The sequence below is a fragment of the Fringilla coelebs genome (assembly GCF_963513975.1).
Source record: "Fringilla coelebs genome assembly, contig: SCAFFOLD_476, whole genome shotgun sequence".
Classification (NCBI taxonomy): domain Eukaryota; kingdom Metazoa; phylum Chordata; class Aves; order Passeriformes; family Fringillidae; genus Fringilla; species Fringilla coelebs.
The window spans coordinates 406-14,259 of NW_028167297.1; the positions used below are offsets into that span (position 1 = coordinate 406).

General features: G+C 45.1%; 1 protein-coding gene and 1 long non-coding RNA gene across 3 annotated transcripts; both read left to right on the forward strand.

Annotated features, from left to right (window-relative positions):
* The first annotated feature begins 395 nt into the window (after nt 1-395).
* On the forward strand, nt 396-3,998 carry LOC311166059. 2 transcript variants are annotated; one of them, XR_014616978.1, is made up of 3 exons: nt 396-577; nt 2,572-2,697; nt 3,924-3,998. It is a non-coding gene; the product is annotated as an uncharacterized lncRNA (long non-coding RNA). The 2 variants fall into 2 exon arrangements; XR_014616979.1 differs by lacking the exon at nt 396-577 and adding an exon at nt 1,858-1,885.
* Nucleotides 3,999-6,543: 2,545 nt separating this feature from the next.
* LOC311166060 (uncharacterized protein) lies at nt 6,544-13,346 on the forward strand (the record flags this gene model as incomplete). The annotated part of the gene is made up of 3 exons (XM_084227540.1): nt 6,544-6,662; nt 11,556-11,843; nt 13,219-13,346. The coding sequence occupies exons 1-3, from the start codon at nt 6,620-6,622 to the stop codon at nt 13,344-13,346; spliced, it is 459 nt and encodes a 152-aa protein (XP_084083666.1). The 5' UTR covers nt 6,544-6,619.
* Between the last annotated feature and the right edge of the window lie 508 nt (nt 13,347-13,854).

Sequence of the window (13,854 nt, forward strand, 5' to 3'; positions counted from 1 at the left end):
GGGGATTTTTTAGCGAATTTTTGCAATTTTTAGGGGATTTTTTGGGGATTTTTGGGGGTTTTTTTAGCGAATTTTTGCAATTTTTAGGGGATTTTTGGGGGATTTTTTGGTGATTTTGGGGGATTTTTTGGGATTTTTTGGTGATTTTTTGGTGATTTTTTTGGATTTTTTAGCGATTTTTTAGGGCTTTTTAAGCGATTTTTTTGGATTTTGGGGGGATTTTTTGGGGGATTTTTTGCGATTTTTTTGAGATTTTTTGAGGATTTTGGGGGACTTTTAGGGATTTTTTAGCGATTTTTTGGGGATTTTTGGGGGATTTTTGGGGGATTTTTTAGCGATTTTTTAGCGATTTTTTGGGGATTTTTAAGCGATTTTTTTTATTTTTGGGGGGATTTTTGGGGGGATTTTTGGGGATTTTTTAGGGATTTTTTTTTAATTTTTTGGGATTTTTGGGGGGATTTTTGGGGGATTTTTTTGTGATTTTTTTGGATTTTTTAGCGATTTTTTGGGGGATTTTCCGGGGACGTCGTGGCCTGCGCGGCCACCGGGAACGGAACCAGCGCCGTGGCGTACTGGGGTGAGGGGTTCAAATTTTGGGGGGAATTTTTTGGGATTTTTGGGGATTTTTTGGGGATTTTTTGGGATTTTTTGGGGATTTTTTGGGTAATTTTTGGGGATTTTTTAGCGAATTTTTGCAATTTTTAGGGGATTTTTTGGGGATTTTTTGGGGATTTTTTGGGGATTTTCTGAGGTTTTTTTGGGATTTATTTTGATTTTTTTTTGGATTTTTAGGGGATTTTTCTGAGATTTTTTAGCAATTTTTTTGGATTTTTGGGGGATTTTTTTGGGATTTTTTGGGGATTTATTTGAATTTTTTGGGGATTTTTTTGGGATTTGGGGGAAATTTTTTGGGATTTTTTTGGTGATTTTGGGGGGATTTTTAAGGATTTTTTGGGGGATTTTTTGGGAATTTTTTGAGATTTTTTTCGTGATTTTTTGGGATTTTTTGGGATTTTTTTTGGATTTTTTTGGGATTTTTTTTGGATTTTTTAGCGATTTTTTGGGGGATTTTCCGGGGACGTCGTGGCCTGCGCGGCCACCGGGAACGGCACCAGCGCCGTGGCGTACTGGGGTGAGCTGAGGGGGAATTTGGGATTTTTTGGGAATTTTTTGGGAATTTTGGGGATTTTGGGGGAATTTTTTGGGATTTTTTGTGGGGTTACTTGGTGATTTTTTGGGATTTTTAAGGGATTTTTTGAGGATTTTTGGCGATTTTTTGTGGATTTTTTGTGGAATTTTTGGGGATTTTTTTGGGGATTTTTAAGGATTTTTTTAGGGATATTTTAGCGATTTTTAAAAATTTTTTGGTGATTTTTTGGGAATTTTGGGGGATTTTTGGGGGGATTTTTTGGGGATTTTTTGGGATTTTTTGAGGATTTTTGGAGGTTCTTTTGAAAATTTTTGGGGGAATTTTTGGGGATTTTTTGGCGATTTTTGGAGGAATTTTTGGAGATTTTTTTGGGATTTTTTGGAGGTTCTTTTGGAAATTTTTAGGGGATTTTTTGGCGATTTTTTGGCGATTTTTTCGGAATTTTTGGGATTTTTTTGAGATTTCTTGGGATTTTTTTTGTGATTTTTGGGGGGATTTGGGGGGAATTTTTTTCACGATTTTTTAGGGATTTTTAAGCTATTTTTTTGGCGATTTTTTGTGAATTTTGGGGGCATTTTTTGGGATTTTTAGGGGATTTTTTTGGGATTTTTGGGATTTTTTTTTGATTTTTTGGGGATTTTTAGGGGATTTTGGGGGGATTTTTTGGGGGATTTTCCGGGGACGTCGTGGCCTGCGCGGCTACCGGGAACGGAACCAGCGCCGTGGCGTACTGGGGTGAGCTGGAGGGGGGTTGGGAATTTTTTGGGAATTTTTTGGGAATTTTTTGGGATTTTTTGGGATGTTTTTGGGGATTTTTGGGGATTTTTGGGGGATTTTTTAGGGATTTTTGCGATTTTTTGGGGGATTTTTAGGGATTTTTTGGTGATTTTTTGGGATTTTTTGGGGATTTTTTGGGGATTTTTGGTAATTTTTTAAATAATTTTTTGGGATTTTTTGGAAATTTTTTGGCAATTTTTTGGGATTTTTGACGATTTTTTTGTGATTTTTTTATTGATTTTTTGGGATTTTTTGGTGATTTGGGGGGATTTTTTGGTGATTTTTTTAGGATTTTTTTTTTTTGGTGGCGATTTTGGGGGGATTTTTGAGGGATTTTTTGGGATTTTTTGACGATTTTTTAGGGATTTTTTGGGGATTTTTTGGGGTTTTTTAGCGATTTTTTTAGGGATTTTTGGGGATTTTTTGAGGATTTTTAAGAGATTTTTGGGGGGATTTTTGGGGCATTTTTTGGGGAGGTTTTGAGGATTTTTTGGGATTTTTGGGGGGGATTTGGGGGGGATTTTTTGTGGATTTTTGGGGTGGAATTTTGGGTGGATTTTGGGGTGTTTGGGGTGGAATTTTGGGTGGATTTTGGGGCATTTTTGGGTTGGATTTTCGGGCTGACCTCGTCTCCGTGTCCGCAGTGGCTCCGGACACGACGCTGGACGAGCAGCTGGACACGGCGCTGGCCGGAGCCGCGCTGGCCTTGGGGCTGCTCCTGGCCTTGTTAGGCCTGGGCCTAACCCTGCTGGCCCGCAGGGACCCCCACGGTACGGGATAGGCCCGGCCTAAACCTGGGACTAAGCCTAGGCCCGGCCCGCGGGGACCCGCATGGTACTGGGATAGGCCCGGCCTAAACCTGGGACTAAGCCTAGGCCTGGCCCACAGAGACCCACACTGTACTGGGATAGGCCCGGCCTAAACCTGGGACTAAGCCTAGGCCTGGCCTGCAGGGACCCACACGGTACGGGATAGGCCCGGCCTAAACCTGGGACCAAGCCTAGGCCCAGCCTGCAGAGACCCGCACTGTACTGGGATAAGCCCGGCCTAAACCTGGGACTAAGCCTAGGCCTGAGTCTGGGCTTGATCCCTATTCTGGTCTCATTCTTGGTCCTGATCCTGATCCTGATCCTGGTCCTGATCCTGATCCTGGTCCTAATCCTTGTCCTGGTCCCAGTCCTGGTCCAAATCCCAGTCCCAGTTCTGATCCCACTCCCAGCCCTAGTCCCAGTCCTAATTCAGATCCCAGTCCTAATTCCAGTCCCAATTCCAGTCCCAGCTCTAATCCCAATCCCAGTCCCAATCCCAGTCCCAATCCCAGTCCAAACCCTAATCTCCCAGTCCCAACTCTAATCCCAGTCCCAGCCCTAATCCCAGTCCCAGCTCAAATCCCAGTACCAATCCCAGTCCCAGCCCTAATCCCAGTCCTAAATCCAGCCCCAGTCCCAATCCCAGTCCCAGCTCTAATCCCAGTCCCAGACCCAATCCCAATCCCAGTCCCAGCCCTAATCCCAGTCCTAAATCCAGCCCCAGTCCCAATCCCAGTCCCAGCTCTAATCCCAGTCCCAGACCCAATCCCAATCCCAGTCCCAGACCCAGTCCCAATCCCAATCCCAGTCCCAGCCCTAATCCCAGTCCTAAATCCAGCCCCAGTCCCAATCCCAGTCCCAATTCTAGTCCCAGCTCTAATCCCAGTCCCAGCTCTAATCCCAGTCCTAATTCCAGTCCCAATTCAGTCCCAGCCCTAATCCCAGTTCCAGTCCCAGCTCTAATCCCAGTCCCAGTCCCAGCCCTAATCCCAGTCCCAGCTCTAATCCCAATCCCCGTCCTAATTCCAGTCCCAATCCCAGTCCCAGTCCCAACTCTAATCCCAATCCCAGTCCCAGTCCCAGTCCCAACTCTAATCCCAGTCCCAGTCCCAACTCTAATCCCAGTCCCAGTTTTAATCCCAGTCCCAGTCTGAGCCCTAATCCCAGTTTTGTGTTTCTGTTCACAGGCTGAGCTCATCCCCGCGGGAATCGGGAATTTGGGAATTTGGGAGTTAAACCCCGCCTATCCTCAATAAATCCAGGCTTTGGCAGAGTCCGTGTCCTTGTTTGTTTAGTCCTGGGTTTAGTCCTGGGTTTAGTCCTGGGTTTAGTCCCGGGTTTAGTCCTGATTCTGGTTCTGATCCTGGTCCTGGTTCCGGTTTTAGTCCTGGTTTTAGTCCTGATCCCAATTCTGATCCTGATCCAAGTCCCTGTCCAGGTTCTGGTCCTGGTTTTAGTCTTGATCCTGATCCTGGTCTGAGTTCTGGTCCTGGTTTTAGTCCTGATCCTTATCCCAGTCCTGATCCAGGTCCTGGTTTTATCCTGATCCTGGTCCCAGTTCTGGTCCTGGTTTTAGTCTTGATCCTGGATCTGAGCCTGGTCCTGGTTTTAGTCCTGATCCTTATCCCAGTCCTGATCCAGGTCCTGGTTTTATCCTGATCCTGGTCCCAGTTCTGGTCCTGGTTTTAGTCTTGATCCTGGATCTGATCCTGGTTCTGGTTTTAGTCCTGATCCTGGTCCCAGTTCCAATTCCGGTTCTGGTTTTAGTCCTGATCCTGGTCCTGATCCTGGTCCTGATCCTGGTTCAGATCTGGGTTTTAGTCCTGATCCTGGTCCTGATCCTGGTTCAGATCCGGGTTTTAGTCCTGATCCTGGTTCCAATCCCAGATCTGATCCTGGACCTGATCCTGGTTTTACTCCTGATCCTGGTACTGGTTCTGGTCCTGGTTTTAGTCCTGATCCCGGTCCTGATCCCGGTTCCAATCCCGGTTCTGATCCTGGTTTTAGTCCTGATCCCGGACTTGATCCTGGTTTTAGTCCTGATCCTGGCCCCGGTTATGATCCGGGTTTTACTCCTGATCCCGGTCCTGATTCTGGGCCTGATCCCAATCCTTGGCCCTGATCCTGATCAAAGTCCCTGTCCAGGTGCTGGTCCTGATCCTGGTCCTGGTTTTAGTCCTGGTCCTGATCCTGGTCCCGGTTCTGATCCAAGTTTTAGTCCTGATCCTGATCCCGGTCCCAGTCCCGGTTCTGATCCCAGTTCCAATCCCAGATCTGATTCTGGACCTGATCCTGATCCCGGTTCTGATCCGGGTTTTAGTGCTGATCCTGATCCCGGTCCCAGTTCTGATCCTGGTTTTAGTCCTGATCCTGATCCCGGTTCTGATCCGGGTTTTAGTCCTGATCCCAGACTTGATCCTGGTTCTGATCGGGTTTTAGTCCTGATCCCAGACTTGATCCTGGTTCTGATCCGGGTTTTAGTCCTGATCCCAGACTTGATCCTGGTTCTGATCCGGGTTTTAGTCCTGATCCCAGACTTGATCCTGGTTCTGATCCTGGTTTTAGTCCTGATCCCAGACTTGATCCTGGTTCTGATCCGGGTTTTAGTCCTGATCCCAGACTTGATCCTGGTTCTGATCCTGGTTTTAGTCCTGATCCTGATCCCGGTTCTGATCCGGGTTTTAGTCCTGATCCCAGACTTGATCCTGGTTCTGATCCGGGTTTTAGTCCTGATCCCAGACTTGATCCTGGTTCTGATCCGGGTTTTAGTCCTGATCCTGATCCCGGTTCTGATCCGGGTTTTAGTCCTGATCCCAGACTTGATCCTGGTTCTGATCCGGGTTTTAGTCCTGATCCCAGACTTGATCCTGGTTCTGATCCGGGTTTTACTCCTGATCCTGCTTCCAATCCCAGTTCTGATCCTGGTCCCGGTTTTATCCCAGTCCTGGTCCCAGTCCCGGTTCTGGTTCCCTGGGGTGGCTCCCAGTGCTCCCAGTAACAGCTCCCAGTCCCTCCCAGTCCATCCCAGTTTGATCCCAGCCCATCCCAGTCCCTCCCAGTTCACTCCCAGTGCTCCCAGTCCATCCCAGTTTGATCCTAGTCCATCCCAGTCCCTCCCAGTTCACTCCCAGTGCTCCCAGTCCATCCCAGTCCCATTCCCAGTCCATCCCAGTCCATTCCCAGTCCCCCCCAGTCCATCCCAGTTTGATCCCAGTGCCCCCCAGTCCCATCCCAGTCCCTCACAGTCCATCCCAGTGCCCCCCAGTCCCATCCCAGTCCCTCCCAGTCCCATCCCAGTTCCCTCCCAGTCCCCCCCAGTCCCTCCCAGTCCATCCCAGTTTGATCCCAGTGCCCCCCAGTCCCTCCCAGTCCATCCCAGTTTGATCCCAGCCCATCCCAGTCCCTCCCAGTCCATCCCAGTGCCCCCCAGTCCCATCCCAGTCCCTCCCAGTCCCATCCCAGTTCCCTCCCAGTCCCCCCCAGTCCCTCCCAGTCCATCCCAGTTTGATCCCAGTGCCCCCCAGTCCATCCCAGTCCATCCCAGTTCCCTCCAAATCCCTCCCAGTCCATCCCAGTCCATCCCAGTTCCCTCCAAATCCCTCCCAGTCCATCCCAGTTCCCTCCCAGTCCATCCCAGTTCACCCCAAGTCTCTCTCGCGTCCTCTCTCAGCCCAGCCCTGCCTGGCAACGAGTGACGCGCGCCCTTCTCGCTCTCCCATTGGCTGCCCCCAAAAATGTCCCCAAATGTCCCCAAAAACACCTCCCAGTCCCTCCCAGTCCCTCCCAGTTCGTCCCAGTCCCTCCCAGTTCGTCCCAGTCCGTCCCAGTCCCTTACAGTTCGTCCCAGTTCGTCCCAGTTCGTCCCAGTTCGTCCCAGTCCGCGATGCTGCCGCTGCTGCTGGCGGCGCTCGGCGCGCCCGGGGCAGGTGAGGAGCGCGGATTTTGGGGGAAAAAAGCGGAAAAAAGGGGAAAAAATTGGGAAAATTTGGGAAAAGAGGAAGTTGGGAAGGAGGAGGGGTCGGGGGAGGATCCGCCCTAAAAGATTTGGGGGGAGGGGCGAAGATTTTGGGGTGAAAAATCGGGAATTTGGGGAGGTTTTAGGGGGGATGCGCCGTGTGGGAAGCGGATTTGGCGGGAAAAAATTTGGGAAATTTGGGGGAAATTTGGGAAAATTTGGGAAAAGAGGAAGTTGGGAATGAGGAGGGGTCGGGAGAGGATCCGCCCTAAAAAAATTGGGGGGAGGGGCGAGGATTTTGGGGTGAAAAATCGGGAATTTGGGGAGGTTTGGGGGGGGATGCGCCGTGTGGGAAGGGGATTTGGCGGGAAAAATTTGGGAAATTTGGGGGAAATTTGGGAAAATTTGGGAAAAGAGGAAGTTGGGAAGGAGGAGGGGTCGGAGGAGGATCCGCCCTAAAAAAATTGGGGGGTGGGGCGAGGATTTTGGGGTGAAAAATCGGGAATTTGGGGAGGTTTGGGGGGATGCGCCGTGAGGGAAGCGGATTTGGCGGGAAAAAATGGGAAATTTGGGGGAAATTTGGGAAAATTTGGGAAAATTTGGGAAGTTGGGAATGAGGAGGGGTTGGGGGAGGATCCGCCCTAAAAAAATTGGGGGGAGGGGCGAAGATTTTGGGGTGAAAAATCGGGAATTTGGGGAGGTTTGGGGGGGATGCGCCGTGTGGGAAGCGGATTTGGCGGGAAAAAATTTGGGAAATTTGGGGGAAATTTGGGAAAATTTGGGAAAAGGGGAAGTTGGGAAGGAGGAGGGGTCGGGAGAGGATCCGCCCTAAAAAAATTGGGGGGAGGGGCGAAGATTTTGGGGTGAAAAATCGAGAATTTGGGGAGGTTTTGGGGGGGATGCGCCGTGTGGGAAGCGGATTTGGCGGGAAAAATTTGGGAAATTTGGGGGAAATTTGGGAAAATTTGGGAAAAGAGGAAGTTGGGAAGGAGGAGGGGTCGGGGGAGGATCCGCCCTAAAAAAATTGGGGGGAGGGGCGAGGATTTTGGGGTGAAAAATCGGGAATTTGGGGAGGTTTGGAGGATCCCAAAAGACCAAAAAAAGAAAAAAAATCTGAAAAAATCCCACAAAAAATGATTGAAAAAACCCCAAAAAATTAAAATTAACCCGCCAAAAAATCACAAAAAATCCATAAAAATCCCAGAAAAAAATCCTAAAAGATCCCCCCAAAAAAATCCGAAAAAAAAATTCCACAAAAAAAATTTGCACAAAAAAATCCTGAAAAAACCTCAAAAAATTGAAATAAAAGTTAAAAAAAAATCCCCCAAATCCCCACCAAAAACTCAAAAAGAAATCCCCCAAAAATTGAAATAAAAGGCCCCAAAAATGTAAAAAAAGAATTAAAAAAAAATCACTAAAAAATTCCAGAAAAAAAAAGAAAAATATCACAAAAAATCCTAAAAATTCCCCTAAAAAACCGCCCAAAAATCGAAATAAAATAAAGAAAAAAATCCCCAAAAAAATCCCTCCAAAATTCCCGGAAAATCCACCCAAAAATCCACAAAAAAATCCCCAAAAATCACCAAAAAAATCCTTTCAAAATCCTAAGAAAAACCCTCAAAAAATCGAAATAAAATAAAAAAAAAATCACAAAAAAATCTAAAATAACCCAAATAAATTGAAATAAAATCCCCAAAATCCCAAAAAAATCCCAAAAAATCACCAAAAGATCCCAGAAAAAAATCCTTCAAAAACCCTCAAAAAATCAAAATAAAAACCCCAAAAAATCCCAAAAGTGACCCAAAAATTGTAATAACATTCTCAAAAAATCTCCTAAAAATCCCCCAAAAAATCCCCAAAAAATCCCATTTAAAATATAAAAAAAAACCCAAAAAAATCGAAATAAAATCCTCAAAAAATCACAAAAAAAATCCCCCCAAAATTGTAATAAAATCCCCAAAAAATCCACAAAAATCCCATTTAAAAAATCCTTTAAAATCCCTCAAAAAAATCAATAAAAAATCACAAAAAATCACGAAAAATTCTAAAAAAAATCCAAAAAATTGAAATAAATTCCCCCCAAAACCCACAAATAATTCCAAAAAATAATCAAAAAAATCCCATTAAAAATCCTTTTAAAAGCCGCAACAAATCAATTAAAAAATGCAAAAAAATTCAAAAATAACCCCAAAAAATTGAAATAAAATCCCCCAAAAAATCCCCAAAAAAATCCCAGAAAAAAAATTCTTTAAAACCCTCAAAAGAATCGAAATAAAATCCTCCAAAAATCACAAAAGAATTCTAAAATAATGCCAAAAAATTGAAATAAAATCCCTCCCCCAATCTCCTAAAAATCCCAAAAAAATCACCAAAAAATTCCATTAAAAATCCAAAAAAAACCCCAAAAAATCACAATAAAATCCTCAAAAAAATCACAAAAAATCCCCCAAAAATTGTAATAAAGTCCCCCCAAAATCCACAAAAAATCCAGAAAAAAACCTTTAAAACCCCTCAAAAAAATCAATAAAAAATCACAAAAAAAATCACGAAAAATTTTAAAATAACCCCCAAAAATTGAAATAAAATCCCCGAAAAAACCCACAAAAAATCCCCAAAAAATCCCCCCAAAAAAATCCCATTAAAAATTCTTTTAAAAGCCACAAAAATCAATAAAAAAATCACCAAAAAAATCTAAAAAAACCCAAAAAAATTGAAATAAAATCCCCCCAAAAAAATCCCAAAAAAATCCCAAAAAAATCCCAAAAAAATCCCAAAAAATCACCAAAAAATCACAGAAAAAAACCCTTTAAAAACCCCAAAAAATCCCCAAAAAAATCCCCGAAAAATCCCCCAAAATTCCCATTTTTTGTCCCTCTCAGCCCCGTTCGTGCTGCAGGTGCCTCGTGGCGCTCGCTGGCCCTGTCCCAGGTGCTCCTGGTGGGCCAAAATCCACAAAAAAATCCCTGAAAAACCCAAAAAATCTCCAAAAAATCATGCCAGAAAAATATCCTAAAAATCCTCCAAAAAATCCTTAAAGAAATCCAAAAAATTCCCCCAAAATCACAAAAAAATCACGAAAAAATCACCAAAAAATCCCCCCAAAATCCACAAAATAATCTCAAAAAATCTCCAAAAAAATCCCATTAAAAATCCTAAATAACCCCCAAAAGAACCGAAATTAAATCCCAAAAAAATCACAAAAAATTCTAAAATAACCCCCAAAAAATTGAAATAAAATCCCCCAAAAAATCCCCAAAAAATCCCTAAAAAATCCCTAAAAATTTCAAAAAAATCCCAGAAAAAAAACCCTTTAAAAACCCTCAAAAAATCAATATAAAATCCCCAAAAATGACCCAAAAATACCCAAAAATCCCCCAAAAATTCCCATTTTTGTCCCTCTCAGCCCCGTTCGTGCTGCAGGTGCCTCGTGGTGCTCGCTGGCCCTGTCCCAGGTGCCCCTGGTGGGCCAAAATCCATTAAAAAATCCCCAAAAAACCTCAAAAGAGCACAAAAGAAATCCCAGAAAAATCACAAAAAAATCCTCCAAAAAATCCTTAAAGAAATCCAAAAAATTCCCCCAAAATCACAAAAAATCCCCCCAAAAAATCACCAAAAATCCCCCCAAAATCCACAAAATAATCCCAAAAAATCTCCAAAAAATCCCATTAAAAATCCTAAATAACCCCCAAAAGAACCGAAATTAAATCCCAAAAAATCATTAAAAAATTCTAAAATTATCCAAAAAAAAATCTCCAAAAATCCCCAAAAAATCCAAAAAAATCTCCAAAAATCCCCAAAAAATCAAAAAAAAATCCCCAAGAATCCCAGAAAAAAATCCTTTAAAAACCCTCAAAAAATCAATATAAAATCCCAAAAAATCCAAAAAAAATCCCCAAAAATCCCCCAAAAATTCCCCTTTTTATCCCTCTCAGCCCCGTTCGTGCTGCAGGTGCCTCGTGGTGCTCGCTGGCCCTGTCCCAGGTGCTCCTGGTGGGCCAAAATCCACAAAAAAATCCCTGAAAAACCCCCAAAAAATCCAAAAAATCATCCCAGAAAAATATCCTAAAAATCCTCCAAAAATTCCTTTAAAAAATCCAAAAAAATTCCCCCAGAATCACAAAAAATCACCAAAAAAAATCAACAAAAAATCCCTCAAAAATCCACAAAATAATCGCAAAAAATCTCAAAAAAAATCCCATTAAAAATCCTAAATAATCCCCAAAAGAACCGAAATTAAATCCCAAAAAAATCAGAAAGAAAATCTAAAATTATCCCAAAAAATTGAAATAAAATCCCCCCAAAATCCACAAAAAAACCCCCAAAAATCACCCAAAAAATCCCATTAAAAATCTTTTTAAAACCCTCCAAAAATCACAATCAAATCCTCAAAAAAATCCCCAAAAATGACCCAAAAATTGTAATAAAATCGAAAAAAATCATCAAAAAATCCCATTAAAAATCCTAAAAACCCCTAAAAAATCAAAATAAAATCACAAAAAAAAAATCACAAAAATTTCAAAAATAACCCCAAAAATTGAAATAAAATCCCCAAAAAAATCCCCAAAAAATCTCAAAAAAATCCCCAAAAAATCCCCATTAAAAATCCCAAAAGTCCCCAAAAAAAAGGGAATAAAATCCAAAAAAATCACAAAAAAATCCCATTAAAAATGCTAAAAACCCCAAAAGAATTGAAATAAAATCGTCAAAAGACCACAAAAAATGACCCAGAAATTGTAAGAAATTCAAAAAAAAATCTCCTAAAAATCCCATTAAAAATCAAAAAAAAATCCCAAAAAATTGAAATAAAATCCCCCAAAAATTCCCCCAAAAATGCCAAAAAAATCCCATTTTTTATCCCTCCCAGCCCCGTTCGTGCTGCAGGTGGCCTCGTGGTGCTCGCTGAACGCCGACGGTTCACTGCCGGCCACCAACGGCTCCCAGCAGGTGCTGGTGGCCCTGTCCCAAATGCCACTGGTGTGTGGGGACCTGAGGGGACAGCGAGCCGGGCCCTGCCAGGAGGGGGGACTCTTGGGGACACTTGGGGACGCGCTGGCGTGGAAGCTGAATGGGGACAGCAGGTGGGGACAGCGGCTGCGGCAGCGCCGGAAGCTCTGCCAGGAGCTGCCCCGGAAGGTGTGGCCGCCGCTGAGAGGTGAGGGGACATTGGGGACGTTGGGGACGTTGGGGACATTGGGGACATCAGGGACATTGGGGACATTGGGGGTGTTGGGGACATTGGGGACATTGGGGACATTGGGGACATTAGAGGATACTGGACACATTGGGGACATTGAGGACATTGGGGACATTGGGGGCATTGGGACATTGGGGGCAATGGGGTCACATTGGGGACATTGGCGGGATTGGGGACATTGGGGGGGTTGGGGGCAATGGGGATGTTGGGGACATTGAGGACATTGGGGACATTTGAGGACATTGGGGGCATTGGGGACATTGGGGACATTGTGGACATTGTGGACATTGAGGACCTTGAGGGCGTTGAGGACATTGAGGACATTTGAGGATATTGGACACATTGGGGACATTGGGGACATTGGGGACACATTGGGAATATGGAGGACATTGGGGACATTGGGGACATTGGGGACATTGGGGGCATTTGAGGATATTGGACACATTGAGGACATTGGGGACATTGAGGACATTGAGGACGTTGAGGACATTGGGGACATTGGGGTCACATTGGGGATATGGAGGACATTGAGGACATTGGGGACATTGGGGGGATTGGGGGCAATGGGGACATTGAGGACGTTGAGGACGTTGGGGACATTGGGGACATTGAGAACATTGGGGACATTGGGGACATTTGAGGATATTGGACACATTGGGGACATTGGGGACATTGAGGACATTGGGGACATTTGGGGGTACTGAGAACATTGGGGACACTGAGAGCATGGGGGACATTGAAGACGTTGAAGACATTGGGGACATTTGATAATATTGGACACATTGGGGACATTGAGGACATTGAGGACATTGGGGACATAGGGGACATTGAGGACGTTGGAGCTATTGGACACCATGGACACATTGGGGACACTGAGAACCTTGGGGACACTGGAGGCTTTAGGGACATTGGGGACATTGGAGACTTTAGGGACATTGAGGACATTGAGGACATTGGGGACATTTAAGGACACTGAACACATTGGGGACATTGGGGACATTGGGGACATTGGGGACATTGGAGCTATTGGACACCATGGACACATTGGGGACACTGAGAACCTTGGGGACACTGGAGACTTTAGGGACATTGGGGACATTGAGGACATTGGGGACATTTGAGGATACTGGACACACTGGGGACATTGGGGACATTGGGGACACATTGGGGATATGGAGGACATGGAGGACATTGAGGGTCTTGAGGACATTGGGGACATTTAAGGACACTGGACACATTGAGGACATTGGGGACATTGAGGACATTGGGGACATTGGGGGTAGGGGGGACATTGGGGACATTGGGGACATTGAGGACATTGGGGACATTTGAGGACATTGGGGACACATTGGGGATATGGAGGACATTGAGGATGTTGGGGACATTGGGGACACTGAGAACATTTGGGATATTGGGTTCATTGGGGACATTGAGGACCTTGAGGACATTGGGGACATTTGAGGATATTGGACACATTGGGGACATTGGGGACATTGAGGACATTGGGGACACTGGAGACACTGAGGACACTGAGAACATTGGGGACATTGAGGACATTGAGGACATTGGGGACATTGAGGGTCTTGAGGACATTGGGGACATTTAAGGACACTGGACACATTGGGGACATTGGAGACATTGGGGACATTGGAGCTATTGGACACCATGGACACATTGGGGACACTGAGAACCTTGGGGACACTGGAGACTTTAGGGACATTGGGGACATTGGGGACACTGAAGACTTTAGGGACATTGAGGCCATTGGGGACACCGGGGACCCTTGGGGACACTCGGGGACGCGTTGGCGCGGGCGCTGGACGGGGACAGCAGGTGGGGACAGCGGCTGCGGCAGCGCCGGAAGCTCTGCCAGGAGCTGCCCCGGAAGGTGTGGCCGCCGCTGAGAGGTGAGGGGACATTGGGGACATTGGGGACGTTGGGGGTGTTGGGGACATTGAGGACATTGGGG